The 20748-nt window shown below is 42.3% G+C and overlaps 1 protein-coding gene across 1 annotated transcript; it reads right to left on the reverse strand.

Moving 5' to 3' along the window:
* Positions 1-70: 70 nt before the first annotated feature.
* On the reverse strand, positions 71-15876 carry THBS1 (thrombospondin 1). The gene is made up of 22 exons (XM_015632040.2): positions 15742-15876; positions 15481-15575; positions 14165-14742; positions 13613-13688; positions 13169-13365; positions 12870-12995; positions 11248-11341; positions 10723-10896; positions 10167-10343; positions 9687-9860; positions 9384-9511; positions 9113-9265; positions 8450-8668; positions 7852-7959; positions 7318-7477; positions 6807-6925; positions 4928-5162; positions 4319-4546; positions 3854-4125; positions 3294-3391; positions 3048-3187; positions 71-2419 (listed from the first exon to the last, which is right to left on the reverse strand). Exons 2-22 carry the CDS (start codon positions 15548-15550, stop codon positions 2412-2414), a joined length of 3534 nt encoding a protein of 1177 aa, XP_015487526.1. The 5' UTR covers positions 15551-15575; positions 15742-15876; the 3' UTR covers positions 71-2411.
* Positions 15877-20748: the final 4872 nt, after the last annotated feature.

The following is a 20748-nucleotide window of genomic DNA, read 5'->3' on the forward strand; positions in this document are numbered from 1 at the left end:
TTACACAAATAATACATCAGTGATGCAGAGATATATTACAAAACATTAATAAAACCAGAGCACAAAGGTATAAATATAAATGTCCTTGGTGGTTTATTGTTCTTTGTATGTAAGAAGCTTTATTGTACAACTTACACAACTTTAAAATGGAAAAATGGTTAAAAATGTTTACAAAAAAAGCATGTTCTTAGAAAATTATGCTAGCAAAAACATCGGGAGGAGGGAAGCAAAAAAATCTTCAGTGTGCAAACTTTTTATAAAAATAGAAATACTAACTCTACAGGTAGCATTTCATGATAAATTATTTAAATAGCCTATCTACACAATTATGTGATTAACTATTACAATGGCAATGAGAAAAATAATTTATAAAAATACAAGCAATGGTATACAAGATGACAGGAAAAAATATAATACAACATTAGAAATTGTATTTGACTTTTTTTTTCCAATGCCATTTCCTTTCTGGGAATACATTTTTTTGCAAAGAAATTTTAACTATATACAGCATTAACTTTTTAGTACTACAGTAGCTTTAAAGTTTGTTAGACATTTGAACTCTGCTTGCTCCAAAGGTTTTTCTCAGTCACACAACAATGAGGTAATATTTGTACGTGAAACTTTCACCATGTTCATTTCTTTTCATTTTTTGAAAAGACAAGGAAATATTATAGGTATAAGGATGCTGCCCCTTCTGTTGGGGAAGACAGTCTTTTAATGTACATCAAGGCCTCTCCCTCTTTGGCAAGGAGCTCCTGAAATTGTCTAGTCTGTGTTGAATTCCTTCTTTTGTAGCTGCACATCACTGGTTCCAAACTGAGCATGCAGTAGCCCAAAGAGCCCTTTGAATGGTTGTTGAGGGCTGTCCTTGTGCCTCTCACTGCAATCTCCTCAGAGCAGCTATCCTGGCTCTGGGTTAGACCAGTGGTAAAGAATCACAGCCGTGTCCCAGCACAAGAGAGCACTGAGAGGGTGAATGGCATTCCCTCTCCTCTAGTGCCATGGATGGGACAGAAACTGCTACCATCTAAAGGGACTTGAATTTTAGCACTGCAGAACAGTTGCCTGCCAAGCTACCAGCTGCCTTGCACAAAGAAAGGAAAAGCCAACATTGAGCTCAGACTGAGAAAAACAAACACCCCGTTGCCCACACCCTCACTTTTCCTTGCGCCTCAAAGCCTTAATGGGAAAATTGCTCTTTGTAACAAATACATCACCACTATCTGCTCCAGACAAGATTTTTTTTCTCAACTAAACCCTCTCTAGTTTCAGTATAGAACAGAGATAATAAATAATCTGTATTTACAATCTTACAGTCATGAAGACTTGTAACAATGATTAGGTGGATAGTCTTGACGCATTTCTTGTTGTTTTAATCAATAATCCCTCAGTCATTATAACATCAAGAATAGGCAAAAATAAATATTTTACAATTTTATCTACAGGCCTCTTTTCCTCCCCTCTAAAGAAGCGAGGGGTTTAAAACATCTGTGGCATGTAGAAAAGGAATGTTTTCATTACATTATTTTTGTGCCTCTTTAACCATAAAAAGTGAAGCATGTGCTGGTTTCCTGAAGGACAGCACAGTGCTAACTGAGATGGTGGTGCTTTCTTGCACCAGGTCTAAAAGAACACATTTGAAGGTAAGCAAGACCTGCATCTAAATCAGGAAAAAACAGAATCTAATCATAAATCCCAGTTCTCCCCAAGCTGGTGAGATCCAGTGTACTAGTTTTTATCCTCTTTCCCCCCTGCCACAACAGAAATCAGTTTTAGGATATCTGTTTTGTCCTGTACAGCAGCTGATCTAGCTCACCACGAAGAGTAAGGCTATGTTTTTATCTGCAAGGTATGACATAGAAAACAGTAATTTCTCCAAGTTAAATGGATGTAAACCAAATTGGCATGGCCTTCCTTAAAAAAATTCTCTACCCGATAAAGAAAAAAGAAAGACCTAGAGTTCCCCCTCCCACCCAAACCCAAACCCCCTCTTCCCCACACAATGAAAGGTCTTCAGTTTAAGTAGTCCACAGCACATCCAAAGATGTTCTTTTACAAAATGCTACTCCATGGGACCTCCAGTTAGAGAGGCAGTGACACTGCACTGTGATAAACAGCAAAAAAATGTCTTTCCTACTGAAAGAAGTGTGCTTGTTCAGTGACGACAATTCTCATTTGCAAGACACAATTGTTTCCTTCCACTTCAGCAGAGGTCAGATACCAAGTATGTTCTCACTTTCATTCTCTCAAAAGCATTCTCTTGAGGCAGGTCATGTGTTTCGAGTCCACATTTATGCAGAAAGAAGAAAGGAAGGAATAATATAATGGTCCCAGGATTTGTAAGGCTAAACGTTTCAAAAGGTGCAATTACCAGCATTTTTAAATAGTCTCTGAATCCAACAATCTCGTGATTATGAATCTGTGAAAAAAAGAAAAGATAAATTTAAATATTTCTTTGTATTATGCATGATTATGTCCAAGTCATTAATGCCCAGAGCCATTTGTAGAGAAAACTGAAAGTACTTTCAATTAGGTACCTCCTTGAGTTAGAGTTCATAATCCAATCTATGTAACCATTACATAGCTAAGTGACAATTTCAGAAGACTAGGACAGCTGGAACTAGTTGTATGCATTTATCTCCACTGAACTTCAAGTCTGCAATATATGGACAATCTTCTTACTTTTAGGCAAATCAGCTTTTTACTTGCTGAAATCAATATACTGCATTTCTATGGTAGATTTTATCAGATCTGCTCATTCATTCTAGTCAGGAGTTCAAAGAAGATTCAAAATATATTTCTTTTCTGGAACTCAACATGGATTTCTGATACTTTGAAATAACACAATAGAAATATACTTAGATTTTATATATTTAAATTTTTAACTGTAAAGCGTTTATCAAGGTGTCCTGTTTCTGCCTGCAGAACTTGTTCAAACCTGAACCATGAAAGATCACAGTTGAACTTTCCCTCTTGGCTCTTATGTCTTGAGCTTTCTTGAACCAATTAATTTATATAGGATCTCTTAAATGCAATGTCATCCTTACCTCTGCATTCATATTTAAGGTCTGAGAAGAACACCATTTCTTGAGAGAAGACAAATAATCCTAGCCGACCACCAGCATAGGTTTTATCGTAGATTGGTCCTGAGTCTGCCATGATTTTCTTCCCTTCATACATTACAACCCTATAAAGAGACAATAGCTCAGTCATCTCTGGCAAGGTCCTGTGAGGTTCATCTTCACACTCACTTTTCCTGTGATATTTACTTCAGATAAAGGGATGATGCTCACCTGATGTAGCCGGTCTTTGGTCTATGGCTAAGTCGCCATCTGTATGCAGTGAAGTCCTTCCAGCCTATGTGACGGGGATCATGCCACAAAGTTCTCACCTACGAAAGAATATTATTTTATAAACCAAAGGCACAGAGACAACACAGAAGCTATTTTGACATGAAGGTGTTTTGTTATTAAAAGCTACAACTAAGTCGTTAGGCTCTGTAATAGCCTGAAGATAGAAATAATAGAAATCAACTGCATTTAAATTTACTTTTTAAATATGTAAATTTGAAGCTACAGCTCAATTCCAGAAACAATTGATTCACTGCTGCTGGAAAGCCTGTCTGCAGCATGCAGTCCTGTTAATTGTATACAATATTTTGCTTGATTAGGAAAAATGACAAAGTTATTGGTCTTTGCCAAGAAGCCAACATGGTCAGCATGTACAGGCCCCCTCTAAGTGTCTAATTTGCTGGAAGAACAGCCTGCCTTATGCAGAAGAGTGTGTTATTACGCTGGAGTACTCATGTTATCATGTTTAGAGTACTTCAGCATGTAGTAAGTGCCATTCTTACCTGGCCAGGAGTGTTTCCTGTGTGCCACAGAGCATTACGAAGGTGTTCTCCAGGACCAGTGGTGGAATTCACAACTTTGATGGAGAGACCTGAATAGCCTTGAGCTTTGGTTGGTGTGGAGTCCCAATAAGACTGGGTGATCTGCTTCCACATGACAACATAGAAACGACTGCTAGATTGGTAGCCAAATACAAAGCCAGCATAATCATCATCCCTTTCTGTATTGATAAAGAAGGTACCACTGAAGTCCACAGCATTGAATTCATCAAAACCTATGGGGACAATAAAGAATAAAGTTTTAGGTGCTACTTTTTAACAATTCTTAATCAACTCAATAGTTACTCAGGTTCTCTTCCTCTTCCCCACCCCAACTTAAAAAAAGAACAAAACACCTCCCCACCCCCACCAACAAACAAAATATCAAACCACCCCAAACAACAGTGCCAGTTAAATTTTTCCTCTTACCAACTGCAAGGCCAGGGTCACAGTTGACTGTTTGAACCAGTTCTTTACCCTGGTGACGAACAACCCAGTTTGGATCATTTTGGGATGTTCCTTTGGGATCCAGGGGAATCATCTGAAATTTTCGGAAATCAGTCTCACTAATTTCCACATTTTCAGGGCAGATATCATCAATGTCTGGCACACTGTCTTGGTCAAAGTCATCTTTGCAAGCATCTCCACGTCCATCACCTGCAGGATAAAAGTAATTTTACCATTATATTACCACCACTGTTTGTTTCTGAGCCTTACAGCTTGGGAGTTGAAGTTTGAATTGCAGATCTCTGACTGCCCAGGTACTTGGCAGACACATGACAGAAGCCACATCAGCCACTCTATAAATGCCCTATCACTCCAGCCTGATAGTGACTTAGGAGTCAGTTGGATATGTGGTCATTTCTACATTGATCTTCACTCCTGAGCAGCACTATAACAATACTGTTTTTTTTTTTTTTCTGGTACAGACATTTGGTTTTTTGTTACTTAGTTTTGTCCAACATTAAATAATGTGAAAAAAAAATAGCATTAAACATTGGAAGATACTCTTAAATGTTATTATGATAGTTATCTTACCATCAGAATCAGCTTGATCTGGGTTGGCAACCAATCTGCAGTTATCTTTGTCATCAGGGATACCATCATTGTCATCATCATGGTCACAAGCATCACCTTTTCCATCCTTGTCATGGTCAGCTTGATTGGCATTGGGCACATAGGGACAGTTATCAAGGTTATTTTGATGGCCATCCTCATCTATGTCCTGGTTGTTGTCACACTGATCACCTATGCGATCAGAATCAGTATCTTCCTATCAGATGAGAAAAAAAAACACATTTAAAAAAGCCACTTAAAGAAAGTTGATATGGGAGTCTCTGAAACGGGAGTCTTAATACATAGAATTAATTGGGATTTGTGTTTGCTTTATCAAGAGCTAAGATGGATAGAGTGGGTGGACTATGGATTAATACACACTTTAAACTGCCTGTGCTAAGTGGTTTTATGCTACTTTAGTCTTGTTCCATTTTTAATTTGAATTCACAGCATCAGAAAGCAGTGTGACGATCAGCTATCTTGTGCCTTTGTCACTTGCATCTTCTGTCACTAGTCCACCATACTGGATGTGGGGTAGTTTATCTCCTACCTTCCCTGGCAGCAATGTGGTTTCAAGGGCCAAATCAGGGTTGGATTACTCTGTACCTTGTCAGTAGAGATTGTAACATTAAAACAGTCTACCAATGCTTGGTGTTACATCTTCTACACCACAACTTAATTTTCTCTATCATAAATGCTCTTCATGCCCTCTGATTCATCAGTCAAGACAGTTGTTCCCATGGTGGTCACAGACTACATTAACTAACTAGAGTGCTTGCTGATCACATATTTTAGCCAGTCATTTGCATAATCAGCTTCTGAACTAAGATCATCCCATCATCCCTGAGGTTTCCTCACATTTAGCCTAGCAGTCTTGAGAACACAGGTGGATGACCCTGGTGTAGACAGAAGGCATACCACACACTGTTGGTTTAGCTACTAATTCTGGCACTTGAAATCTAATATCTCCACTTCTAGAACTTGATCAGGATAGTGTTTCAAAAGCCATAAGAGTCTAATATTAAGATTTCAAAGTCACAAGAGAAAGGAGCTGCTTCAAAGGATCTTCAGGCAATTCCCTCCCTTAAGTGGGGAACTAGTAAAGCAAGTGACAATGACAAAGACATTTTACACCACCTGTTTAAATCCTTCAAGTAACACTGCTTTTAGGCTACATGGCCACACTATACTACATGCCACTAATTTGCAACAGCTTTTCTAACCCTTCAGACATTCCAGTTATGTCCCTGCAACTATTAAACTTAGTCTTTTAACTGACAGGATGTCACAGGCTTTACGTACTGCCTTCGGTTTTTGAATCAGTAAGTTATCTGAGTCTGGATCCCCCTGAATTTTTATAAAGGTGAATTTTAGAAGTGTCAGAATATGCCTTTTTCTTGGGGAAAAGCAACCTGTACTGCCTTCTACTTACTGATAGAAATGTTATCTTCTGAAATGCAGTTGGCTTCAAGCTTAGGGACAAAGTTTAAAGGACACTTTTGTGTCTAAGTGAGCACAGCACTACAGGCTAAGAAGAGAGTAGTTCCACTACCCACATTTTACACAATGCTCCCAAAGTATTTCATATTCTCACTGTGAGGATCACAACTGACAAACCTAAGAAATGTTTAGGCAACAAGACATGCAGTAGTCTCACAGATCTTCACTACAGCTGCTTTTCAGAAAATACTTAGCAGCTGTTCAATCTCTTTATTTGATAAACACCATTTGGGAAAGTAGTAAGAATTATTTGCGACAAGTCAAATTTCAGGTGTAACCTGTTCAAATATCTTTTATAACACACAACATGCTATATTTTTTAGCACACCAGTCCTCTACTTATATAATTCAAATCCCTTACCTGGTCAGGGTTATGTTCCAGTGGACAGTTATCACACTGATCTCCAACACCATCCAAGTCTGTATCCCTCTGGTCTACATTGTAGACATACTGGCAGTTGTCCCTTTCATTAAGCACCCCTGTAAGAGTTTATGAATGAAAGTCAGACATCCAAATGCTGCAAAGGACTGTATAAAGTCACCACACAATTCTTGATGCCTATTTAAAAGCATTTGGAGCAGCATTTAAAAGCTTTGAAACAAGACTCATTACTAGCTCTGCCACACACTTCCGCTCCTACTGCCTTGTGAGAGTGGAGCTAGAATTGAACTGTGCCAAAATATATGTATTCCAAAGTGAATTTCCATTAGTCCTAACTGTTCCTTCAATAGCCTTCATGTCCTGAAACCACCATAAGGGAACTTTGGTGTGTTCAGGGATGAAATTTTGGTAGGCAATCAGGATTACATTGGGTTCATTTGATTCATGGCTGATTAGAAAGCCATCTAAAGGAGTGATTAGAGGTACCTACCATCTCCATCAATATCTATTGCACATGCATCTCCTTCTCCATTGTTGTCAGTGTCAGTTTGATCAGGGTTGTGATTGTAGGGACAGTTGTCACAGCGGTCACCAACATCATCCCTGTCATAGTCATACTGCTGTGGGTTGTAGATGAATGGACAGTTGTCCTGTAAAAGTGAGAAAAGTCAGGTTTTAAAAAGAGTCAAATTAAAGCTTTAACCAGATTCTGCTTAAGCTATATGAAAGAACAAGTAGAAGGTGGGGAAACAGTTAAAACTCAGATACTACTATCTCAAAACACTCCGTTGTTGGCATGAGTGTATGAATGGCTGAATGAAAAATGAAAATTCACTTCCAAAGCTCAAACAGCTGCAGAAAGTTTGTCTGCATAGTTATGCATATCTAAGGTTTCTAGGCTAGCTGTCAGTGCCAGCAATTTCCTACGGCCCTCTCTAGATTAAGGTTAGAAGTTAGACCCCAGCTATGGGAAGAGGAATGGGAAAGCCACATTCTCAAAGGCTGTTCTTTTCTGTTTCCTTACCCGGTCATCAGGAATGCCATCATCATCATCATCATTGTCACAGGCATCACCAATCCCATCCTTATCATAGTCTTCCTGCCCTGAGTTAGGCAGATTAGGGCAGTTATCCTACAAAGAAAGAAGTACACAGAGGTGTTCACTCCTGGTATTATTACAATATGGATTCGAGGAGATATGATCTAATCATTAGGCAAAATTGTAACACCTCAATCAGGCAGGAGCAACCTTGCTGTAATTCTCTCCATTTAAGCTAGTCATTACAGTGATAAGTCTTAGAAAGCCACAGTTAAATATTTTTTAAAATAAAGTCTGGGTTGATTTTGAGAATCTTACCCTACTTTTCTTCCCTTAGAGACTGCTATCAGAACAAAGCTGATATAGGTATGGGCTAAACAAGAATCTTCCTAGAACATTTACAATAATCAGGCTTCATTTTTTCCCATATCACAAGAATAAAGCAATACAGCAAGAGCCTCCTAGCAATGCCTTGACAGTGGTATCCCTACACCTCCTCTATCCCTAAAAGGTTATTTGCAGAGAGAATAGTCTAATAGCTTAGTCTGTTATGATGGCAGATGGTAAAAGAGGATACACTTACCTTTTTACAGTGGTAAGTAGCATTGGCAACACAAACTAGGTTCTCGTTTGGCCATCCATCCAAGTCAGTATCTTCTCCACAGATGATGCCATTGCCAGCATAGCCTGGTTTACATTCACAGCGATACATGGGGTCACTGAAGTGGCCAAGGTAATTGCATTTGGCATTCTTGTTGCAGTCATGTGTTCCATCTGTGCATGGATTACGTGGCTTGCAGACCTAGGAGACCACACAAAAATTAAACCCACTGAAAACATTGTTTTATCCCTCACTTTTCCCCCAGAGATTCAAATACATCCTAATCAACTAGGAAGAAAAAAAAGCCTTTCTTCTGGTCCTCAACTCCAGTACCAGTCTTAGCACTTTCTCCTTTTCTTGTTCAACCCTTATGTATTATCAAATGGAACCAAGCACTAAGATATCTGAGGCACATACTGTTGTATCGTTAGTGAATATTGATTTACTCCTGAATTACTCCTAAAATTATGTGTAATTTCCTCTGAACCCTCCATGGCTGAGGGTTAATCTTCTGTTCTGAAGCACAGAAGATGGTCTTTTATTAAATGCTTCAAGTCTTTTTTGCCTAAAACACATAGGTGTCTTCTGGTTTTTAGAAACTTTGTGAGATTTTGTAACCCAGAACAACTCTCAAATTGACAATACCTGTTTGTTAGTCATGGCATCCTCAACACTGCGGCCGAACGGCTGTGTTCCAGTGAAACGCGGTGGACAAGGCAGACAGTTGTACCCAGGTTCAGTATTCTCACACCTGTGCACTCCGTTGAAGACAAAGCAGGCATCAGGAACCTCTTTGCACTGAAATATGAGTTTGAGATAAAGGAGAACAACAGTTAGCATTATAAAACAGTGATTCTATTCTTCCTTTCTGTTTTTTTTTCATTCCCTTTCAAGGAGCAAACTATAGTATTCTTACCTCATCAATATCTTGGCAGTGAATACCATCACCATGGTAGCCAGCAGGACAGGCACCACACTTCCAGGAACCATCAGGGGCACTGGTGCACGTAGCCCCCGCAAAGCAGGGATTAGACAGACACCCATCTGTGAAACAAGTGAGGAAATGTTACGGTACAGGATGCTTTACCATGCTGCTACAGTACTGTATTTGGCTGATATTCTGGCTGAGAATTCTAGCACTTGAGGTTTGCAGACTCCACATTGGTATTTTAAAGATTATCAACAACTTTCAGATGTTTATGAGCAAATGAACACTCACCAATTGGACAGTCCTGTTTGTTGCAGACCTGAGTCCCTCTAGCTTCACCTACACAAGTCTTCCCACCATACTGAGGCTCGGGATTATTGCAGAGACGGCTTCGCTTCTGAAGTCCTCCTCCACATGTCACTGTGCAAGCATCCCATGGAGACCATGGTCCCCAGTTGCCATTAACTAAAGGGAGAAAAAGTTACAAAATATGTATAGCTTTAAATTCAATGCTACAACTAGTGTCTGTCTGACTAAGGACTTTACTTTTGTAGTGAGAGCAGCTCAGACATTGTTCTGACATAAATGACAGAATTAATGGACTCCATGGAAGAGGCATAAAATTAGTTTCATCTGAAACTAACCTGTGAGGTTTCATGGAGCCCATCCCTACGTTTAAAGAGAGAATACTAGAACAAGCTTATTTAGTAACTACTCAGGACCTTCACTATTTAAGCTACCAATTAGTAGCTACCACCAGGACACACTTACTTGGGCAAGGATCTTTCTGGCAGGCTTTGTTTTCTCTTGCTTCGCCCTCACAAGGTTTGCCATTCAGCTGTGGTACTGGAGAGTTGCAAAGCCGAATTCTAGTGATGATGCCCGTGCCACAAGTGACGGAACATGATGACCATGGCGACCAGTGACTCCAGCCACCATCCTGTTTAACTACAAGAGAGATTTCTCTTATTCATAGTTTCTAAAGACTTCAGCTGTGCAGCACCACTTAGGAGACAGCCAGTACCAGGACTGTACCGAAGACTCCATGTGTAATGGATAGCCTCCTGACTGTCACAGATCAAGTTTTGCAACTACGGAAATTTCACACCTAAACTGGCATCACATTTAGTCCTGGGAGCAGTGCCCAAACATGCCTGTTTACTGCATTAACTATCTGCTCCCCTCTACTTTGTCCATACAAACCCTTAAACCTAGAAGCCAAGGATCCATGCCAGTGGCAGGCCTACGTGGTGATCTTTGCTTTTAACATTCAGCTAATAAAAGCAGCCTCTGTTTTACTACCAGCATGCGTAGATGAAGTACTTACATCTCTTATCACACTCCTGAAGGTGGCAAGTCCGAGTCTGTACAGAGGAGCCTTCACAGCGGTTATTGAGGCTGTCACAGGAGCGGCCTCTCTGCTGAATCCCATTACCACAGGTCACAGAACACGAGGTCCATTCAGACCAAGGAGACCATCCATCATCTGCATAGTCGCTAGCTGCAGAGGGATACAGCTCTGAATAAGACTCCAGGTACATGCTTTTCCATATATTTTCTCCCACCCCTCTCTCCACAAAAAAAGACACAACTGTCCTCAGAAGTCACATGCACCTTCTTTCTTTGTACGAGACAAAGGCCATGAACTCAAACATTTCAGTATGTTGCATATTGTAGAAAAATATTTGAACATGTATCATGTAAGTGATTAGCCTCAAAGACACATCAGATGAACCTACTTCAGAAGCACAAGGCTACCCTTGGATATCCAGTTCTGGTATACTGCAGAGCAGCATGTGTCTAGTTAGATGTGGCCAGCTGCTACAGAACTGTCAAAGTATTAAGTACTTACGCCAGCATCGAGGGCAGCACTCCCCGTCAGGCACGGTGGCATTGGAACAAGGCATGAGAGGACAGGACACTTTCCGGCATATAGTGGCAGAGTTCTATAAAGAGTTGTGAAAATTACAGTTACCAAGTGGAATATAAAGTGTCTGGAATCTGGGTAAATAATAGAGACCTTTTCTGCAGAACTTTAAGACTCAGTAGCACATCTAAAGCAGAGACCCTTGTATTTACAGCTAATACAACCCAAGGGGTAGTCCCAGGTATTTTCAGGCAAATTTCATCTCATTTCCATTCTCATCCATTTTTTTTAGTCAAAAAGAGAAATATTTTGGTTTTGCAGAAGTTTATCAGTAGTAGCTAGAAGATGCTGGCTGAAGTAAATGACTGTTATGCGATACCCAAAGAACAAGGTCACATTGCAAAGAAATGAAACAAGAATGAGAAGAGCCAACTTTCTTTTAAGTTAATATGGATTTAAGATGATTATATGGTAAAGATAAAATGAGTTTAGTGGACTCTGCTCAAGCACTGTGCAATCTGTAACTTATACTTAGAGGTTTTTGACCTGTAAGCCAAACAGGCAGGGTAGGAACACCCACCTCCAATCTCAATAAGAGCTAAAGCTACAGTTTTGCCTCTTGAAGGTAGCAGCTTGGTCAGAAAAATGCTATCATGATTACTGTTTTAATGTCCCCAAGAAAATTACTAGATTAAGGCAATTCCAGCTAACATTGAGTAAGCAGGTTGGTAGGAACAAGGCAAATGCAAACGTCCCAGTATCATTTGCTGACTACAAGACAAAAATGTAGAGAGCTAAAGAAGCAGACACAGAATTTGAGTTGCCTTGTATTGCACATATACAAATATTTGACTTTTATTTTCTAAGGAGTGGCATGCTAATTAACCCACTCTTTGGTAGACTGGTACCCTAAAATGCTTTTGCTAAGGTATACTTAAATGGAACAAGCAAATAGTTTAAAAAAAACCTGAAACTGTATGTTTTGTGTATATTTACAACATTCAGCAGAAGTGAAACAGTGTAAGTATTTTGTCAGGTGATCCTGGGATTTAAACAGATAAACTGAAATCCAAAAGGGATTGCTGTTCCATATAATCTGTAAAAACTAACAGGACACACCTAGAAGCATTTTCTAGATAAAGAAAAATGTCACAAGTTTAAGTGCCTTTACTGAGTACTAGAGTCTTTCTCTACTGAGTCAGCAGGAGGTTCAGTGAGGACAGAAGGCAGATCTAGCAAAGCTGATAGTACTATACATTTGTTCTGTTGATGTTGTCTTAGTTTACTGATGGACTTATGTAAAGAATACAGGCATCCCCCAAATTATGAACTAATTATTAGCTAAAAATAAGCTATTAAGTGTCAATAGCTATATCAGAGTGATGTTTCACATGATTTTCTAGAATACTGCTGTTGACACAAGGTATGGAAGCTACCTTTTTAGCAGAGATCTAGTAGAATGAAATAAACTGAGTAATACTATGGCTTCCCTAGTATGCTCAGTTCTGTGTATGATTCACTCTAACAAACAATGCCATTTAGAATTATCTGTTAATTCCAACTTACGAGTTTATATTCAGGGGATTTGTGAATGTGAGGAATCTTACCTGGCAAGTACATTCAGTGCAGCTGTCAATAGTCCACTCCTCTTTATTTTTGTGCAAGACTCCATTATGAATGCATGCTCCAGGAGTGATCTGGACTACTTTGGCAATGATTTCATTTTCTTCAGTCTTGGGGGTGAGAAGAAAAAAAGAGGGTATTTAGAATTTAATACAGAAATACCCTTTCTCACAAAAGTCGAAGTAAATTTTTTGCTGTTTACACAGGCTCTCAAAAGTCAGGTTATAATTAATTCACTAAGTGCTAGTTCATGAAAGGTACCATGAAGTTAACCATCACTCACCACTTTGCGAACTCTGTCTTGAAGTGTTGTAACCATGGACCGTAGGCCTTGCAGTTCCACAAACATATTTGTCAGTTCATCACAGGAAAATCCACAGACTGCTTGGATGTCCTTTGTTTTATGGCCTATGTAATTAGTGCGGATAGCTGGGCTGGAACCATTGATGGGGTTGTCCAAAGTAATGATTGCACTAGTGGCTAAGAGAAAAAACCAAATATGAAGTAAATGCATTTTATACCCCATGCATTTATCATTCCAGGTTAACACCTGCTAAACAGCTGCCACAGATTCATTAGGGTGCCTGCAGAAATATAATCTTATTTCTTATGCAATGTGGATTTGCATGTCAGCATACTTCTGAGTTCTGTTTTAACTTGTCTTTCTAACGTAATGAAAAAATCTTATTTTTAATAGGTCATTGGATTCAGAAGATTGTAAACTTACAGCTGGAGCAGCCTTTGTTCCGCAGGATAGTTTCCAGAGTTGTTCCAAACACAAACCGCACATTCTGCAGCAGACCCTGTGGACAGAGGAAGAATTACAGCCACTTGCAGCAACTGCAAGGAATAGAAGGACCACTTGCATGACTGAAGGTCATGCAAGATCTTACAGAGCAATATCATGACAGACAGATGGAAAAGTGAAACATATTGCTCTGTTCTTCTTAATGAAAACCAGCCCTGCTTCCTAACAGTCTTATCCTTGAGCATAAGGACCTGGCGACTCTCCAGGCAGGAAGGAAAAAACCCGTGGAGTTCTGAATCTCATATAGGAAGCTGAGCAATGAAGCTGCAATTACCTGTCTGGAAGCTTCAATGCCTACTTATTGCTGTAGAAAATTCCATCCCTGCAAATCTAATGCTTTACTCTTCAAACTCCATTAGTAAAGTTTAGTAGATTTAGAGGTCTTTGTTGCTATTTAGGCTCATTCAGTAGCTAATGCACTTTCAAAACATGACTGTAAATTCTAGGCAAAGATGTAGGTGAAAGTCTTACCTGGAAGTTGTCATTGACTCCCCCTTTGGCAATACGGAGCCTGGCACTGCTGGCCAGGTCCCTAGTGAAGATGCTCTGGATGGGGATGTCCAGTTCAGCATTCTCCATTTTCTCACACCCCACATAGAGCTGAGCTCGGTCCTCCTGCACAAACAGGGTGATATTCTTCCAATGTCCTGTAGCTAGCAAGACATCCTCTACTGACACTAACTGCTGCTTGCCATCAACAGAAAGGCTCAGGTCCAGGGAGCCTGCCTTGCCATTAGATACTAGACTGAAGACATGACCAGAGCCATCTTTCTGTTCCACGGAGAGCAGTGTGCCTCTGCTTTTCTTAGACTGCCGGAGAGTGGCCAGGAGAATGAAGCCCTTCTCAGCATGGATGGCATCTAATAAGTCTTGGAACTTGGAGTCAGGGACAGCAGGGATGCGACTGGCATCTTCAATGCGGTAAGCAGGGCTGGAGGATTCTGGTCCCTTCACCAGGTACACCCCGGGGGCCCGGCGCCCGGCTCCCTTCCGCATGAAGCCAATGAGTTCAAAGAGATCGAAGACACTGTTATCATCATTCCTGGACTCTGCAGAGAGATCAGGACAAGCATCATGAGAAAAGGACAAGAGGCTGAGTAGGTGCAAATCTCCCAGAATTACTTAACGTTTTGGCTCGTGGTGCACGTCGTGCAAGGCACAGTGCCTCACATCAGAGCACAGACAGTAGCTCCGATGGTGCAGCAGTCCCACCAGGAGCTGCTGTGCAGCAGTACATGTGCATTCTTGTACAGGAGCCAGTCAGCGCAGGAGTGCCAGGTACCCGCTGACTGACACACAAAGGTAGCAGCCATTCTGGCACCTCATTACACTCTAGCAGCACAGAAATAGACAGCAAAGCCCAGACTGCAATATTCCTATGCTAGAACATGGCAAAGTGAGTTTGCATAATCCAGCTGAGTGACAGCAGCACAGTAGTGGCTTCACTATGGCACCGAGACGGCAGCCTACTACCCCATTCCTTCTTCAGCCAGTTCCTACATCATGTTCCTCCTTTCCTCTGCTCAGCGCAGAAGCAGACAAGCTACACGTTCGAGTTCTGGAGACTCTGCATTCCTACTTCTGAAAGTTACACAAATTCCACATCAGAGAGAAGTTTCCTGTTCCCAACTAGCTGATGCTCAGGTTAAAACGTTTTTGTTCACTGAGACCTTTGGAGCTCTCTACCACCGAGCACAGCTTCATCCGCCTACAACGGCACCAAACTTTTTTATTTTTGTGTCCCACTTCCCAGACTGCCCCGGGTATCAGCACAGAGCTGGCCTTACCTGCAGTTCGCTTGGTCTCGGAGCCGCCGAGCACGAGGAGAAGGAGGCAGAGAGCAGTCGCTGGCCCCATGGCAAAGGTCCGTCTCTGAACCAGCCTGGGGACACACACGAGGAAGGTCACCGCGCTGCCGTCTCACCACGACTGGCGCCAGCGCGGCTCCCGCAGGCAGGGAGGGAGGCTGCGCCGCGGGGACGGTGCAGGTGTCCCCGGCCGCTCTCGGACGGGACAGCGGGCGGGGCGGGGGCCGCTTCAGCACTTACCTGCGGGAAGAGCGATGCGGGCGGTCAGCGCCAGCCTCTGGGTACCGGCGACCAATATCCGCGGGCTGCCCCGACTGTCCCGGCGCGGGAGGGCGAGCAGCGGCTGGCAGCTGTGGCGGCGCTGCCGGGACTCTGCGGGCGCCGGCCGCCGCGCGCGGCTATAAAGGGATGGCTCGCATTCCTGGGCGCACGGCGGGCCAATCGGCGGCGGCGGGGCAGGAAGCGGGAGGCGGGAGCCGGGTGGCTCCGGGGCCAGGGACAACTTTCCACAGGGGCCGGGGGGCGGGGGCGGGAGCGCCCCGCGGGCCGGGGGAACGGGCGGACTCGGAGCCGCTCCCGCCCGGCCGCGCCGCGAGGGGGCGCTGCTCTCTCGGGGCCTCCCTCACGCCAGCCCGCGGGGTCCGGCTCCCGTGGCCTTCCCCGCCGGCAGCGGGAGCCGCGGCGAGGCGCCGGGGGCCCTCGCTCCTCCAGCCGGCCGTGAACCCTGCCTGGCACCCGCTCCCGCCTGCCCCGCCGCCCTCTCGGCGTCCCGGCCCTGCCCTCCGGCCCCGGGGCCGGCCACGAGCAGCGGCGCAGGGGGGGCGCTGGGGGCGAGTCCCGCCGCCGACACCTGGCGGGGCCCTGGAGGAGAGGTGCGTCCAGACGCCGCTGCCTCCGGCTGTCCTGAGGCGCCGGTGAAAGCATCCTTCACTTAATTAACCCAATTCGCTTAATGAGACCTTCTCTGCCTGCCCGCTGGTTCCAATACACAGCACACAGGACACTGGGTTCACAAAAGGGCAATAACGTGAATTCCCGTTAGCCCTTCCTGCCCAGCCTTGGAAGAGCCGGGCCCTGTGGGGTAAGAGAGGAGAGAGGACAGCAGGCTGGAGGAGCGGGGACCTGCTGTCTCCTTTGCGCTCCATCTCCCCTCGTCACTGGAGGAAGGTGTGTGGGGATGGCCCTCAAACATGTTGGCCTTAGGAATGAAATTACTATTACTGTACTGCAGCTGAGACTCTCAGCTTTGTTTAATGAATAAAATAACTAACACTACTTCAGCTAAGAATTTCCCGTGTAATATGAATTCCAGGTAACAGGAAATCTAAAGGTTAAAAGGTAGGTTCTCTACATCATAGTGTATTCCAAATGACTAAAAGTGACTTGGGCGTGTGAAACGGCTTTGAAGTAATCAAATTCCAAAAATGGTTAATTCCTCTGCATTCCCTGGCCTTTGTATGCTTGGCATGTGCTCGTGTGGAAAGTGGAGTGTCAGTGAACGAGAAGGACCTAGTCAGGCAATTGCGTGTGTGGTGAGGGAAAATTGGAGCAAGCAGTGACTGAGTTGGACTCTGAACTGTGTAAAATGCATCCGACAATTGTGCTGGCTAACGAGGAGGAATTACTGCACTACGGATTATCCTAGGAAATGCTCTGGGAAATTATCGACCCAAAGAATGAGATAGATGCAGAATTGTGTATATTAGGGCAAAGCCAAAATTTTTGTCTGCCCTTTTAACTCAGAAGATAGAGTATACCATCCGAAGTATGCCTCTTTACTGCACAGTGATTCATAGAAGAAAAACCTCAAGTGTCTCAAGATAAAGAACTGAGAGAGAAGAGAAGTTACGGTGATAATGAGAGCCCTGTCAGTGAAAAAAATCCCTAAAAGATCAGCAAGAGAGCATGCAAGATACACAGACTGCTCTAACCTGGACAGGTTTAACATCTTATGCTAGTTGAGAAAACTTTTCTCCCTTCTTGCAGTTAGTAATTTCAGCAGAAAGCTGAAAGCATAGTGAATGCATTATCATATATCACAGAGTATTTAGCTTCTGTAAGAATAGTGGTCCAAGAAAGAGCAGTTTATTTGTTCACTGTTTTCTGGATAAGGAATTGGTTGGACCATCACATCCGGAGGATGGTGGTTAAGGGCTCAGAGTCCTGATGGACATGAGTCCCTCGGGGTCTGTACTTGGACCAGTTCTATTTAATGTCTCTCAATTACATAGATGAAGGGATCATCAAGTTTGCAGATGACACCCAGCTGAGTGGTGGAGTTGACACACCTGAAGGATGGAATACCATCCAGATGGACTGGGACAAACTCAGGAATCAGTCCATGGAAATCTCATGGGATTTAACAAGGCCAAGTGCAGGGTGCTGCACCCACGTCAGGCAACCCCCAGTACCAATACAGGCTGGGGGATGAACAGATCAGAGCACTCTGCCCAGAGGGGCTTGGGGGTGCTGCTGGGTGAGAGGCTGGACATGACCCAGCCATGGGCACTGCCAGCCCAGAGAGCCAAACGTGTCCTGGGCTGCATCCAGAGCAGCGTGGGCAGCAGGGCAGGGAGGGGATTCTGCCCCTCTGCTCTGTTCTGCTCAGACCACACCTGGAACCCTGCATCAGCTCTGGGGTGCAGCACAGGAAGGACAAGGAACTGTTGGAGTGAGTCTGGAGAGGGCCACTAAGTTGATTAGAGGGATGGAGCACCACTGCTACAAGGAAAGGCTTAAAGAATTGGGATTGTTCAGCCTGTAGGAGGCTATGAATTGACTTTATTGTGGCCTTTCAGTACACAAAGAGAGCCTACAAAAGAGTTGGAGAGGGTATGTAGAGGTGTGAAAAGAGGTAATGCCTTCATACTGAATGAGAGTAGATTTAGATTAGATACTAGGATGAAATTCTTCATTACATCTCTGGAAGGCCAGGCTGGATGGGGTTCTGAGCAACTTGGTTTAATGGAAGGTGTACCTGCCCATGACAGAGGGAAAGTAAAGCAACACTGGAGTGTTTTGCCCACCATGATTTCTCTCTCTGACAGGTATCCAGTCCCTGGAAATTGATATGAGATGGTATTAAATAACATTAGGGCTTGGCCATGCCCCCTTCCTGGCTACAGTAAAAAATTAACCTTGTCCTGGCTTGTCCTTAGGACAGTGGATAAAGTCAGATGAGAAGGATCTCACCATTTATGCCTTTTTGTGGCATGTCCTCTGTTGGTGTTTATTGTCCTGACAGAAAGGAAGCTAATGATTGCTTCCCAAGAGGAGGTAGATACCTGTTGGAGGAGTGCAGATTTCAATGCAGGGCATAACCCTTCCTCTCTTGAGTGGAATCCAGGACATTGCTGTTTGGCAAATCTGTGTCATGTCTGTGAAAGAGTCATTCTACTTAATTTGGAGTCAAAAAATATGTTGATGCATATGTTCTTGACAAGAATACCTTGTGTTCTTTTTTTTCAGGCATATTTGGTGTGCTAATCACAGCTGTAATCTGTCTTCATGCACAAGTCAGGTTGGATATTTTTTGTTTTTGAAGTTCTTCCATCAAAATTAGACCTTCTCCCATACCAAAAAAGGTGTGGGAAATTACAGTGTCTGATTAATGGATAGCTAACTCATTGAGCCCGTAAACCCTTAAAAAACAGAAATGTTTTAATTTCTTCTAAATTGTAGTGGGTGTGCAGCACATTTGTTTATTAAAAGTCAGATTTTGAGGTTTGCAAAATGTACTACAATTTAAAGAGAAGAACATACTTTAAAGGGGTTTAATGGAGTGATAAAATTTTCTTGCAGGGTTGGATATAGTTTTGTACCAGTGTAATGCCAATAACAGGAAAATAACAGAAAAATAGTAGAAAAAGGGAAGCTATTCAGTATTTTTAAGCCTTTTTTTTTTTTCCCTAGAAGGAGAAAACATTTCTTTTAAAGAAATATTTAGAATTTGCATCATGAACGAAAAAACACCCCAAAACTCTATTCCTGAAACGAAAAACATTTACTGTACTTCAGAGTTCAAGTTGGTTTCTTTTGTCTGTGAAGGCAAAAAGAAGAAAACCCTAGTATTCTCTATCAAAAGGCTTTTTCATGTACTTCTTTTGTAAGTAGCAGATCAAAAGTAACTGTAGATATAGGCATCTAGTCTCTGCCTCAGTGAAGTATTTCTAGTCAGTGAATCATTAGAGCATGTATTCAAATTCAAGCGCATGGTAGAGTTTCCTTGGTTTTCATTAGAATTCTTGCGGACATACTTGTGGATATGTGTTTTCAGATGTTTTATTCAGCAGAGGTGACCATAAGTACATGTTTGTACATTTATATACTGGGACCTTTGATCCTACGAAGTGAAAGAAAGCTGTTCATTTACATCCGTTAGCAATCTGTGTCCCAGTGTGTTTTGTGAGTTGTAAACAAGCAGCTGCAGAGCTTATATTCCTCACAACATAATCACAGGCGAAGTGAAAAGGAGATTTAACTTTTTGTTCGCCTATCAGAGCATCTCTCATCTTCATTAACTTCATATTACACAATCAGGCAGGATTGATTATGCACAAGACAGAACATACACATTTTGCCACAACATGAAACCACACTTGAGCAAAATACCATATCATATATGAATCTTTACCCTGTTCTTTTCTTCTTTTAATTAGGCAGAAGCAATCAATAATTCACAGATCCGACAGAACACTTAAAAATGCTATTAGTTACTTAATATTGCATAATATCTTCCAATCATCAGGAAAAAAGGCATTGAAAGATCTGTGCAATACATAGCTGGGTGTTGCTGGCAGTCATGTGGTAGAAAAAATGAATAACTTGTATATTAAAAAAGGACTGTTCTGTCATTACACAACTTGAAAGATATGTGTTTAAAATAACTAAGAGAATTGATGAATAAACAGTAATGTGCTCATGAGGGGGAAGATTAACTTTGTTCTAGGAAGTGATGTGCCTGGATTTTCTTAAAGGCCAGTTGCTTAAAATGGAGTGTCCAGAAGGGACAGAAATACAAAATCAAAAGCCTGGTTTGTCATTTCCAATGTCCTCTCTGTGTTATCGCAATATGTGTAGCTCTCTGTTTTTTTTTTCTACTTGCACAAAAACTGTTAGTGCAATCTTTCTAAATTACAGTCTGTCTTATGAACACTAGAGCTAACAATATTAGACAAAGGATGAACTTCACAACTGAGCTGTGAAATAAAGAATACAGGCATTTAGTAAAGTTATTCTGCACAAGTT

Source organism: Parus major, chromosome 5 (genome assembly GCF_001522545.3).
Source record: "Parus major isolate Abel chromosome 5, Parus_major1.1, whole genome shotgun sequence".
In the NCBI taxonomy this organism is placed as follows: Eukaryota; Metazoa; Chordata; class Aves; order Passeriformes; family Paridae; genus Parus; species Parus major.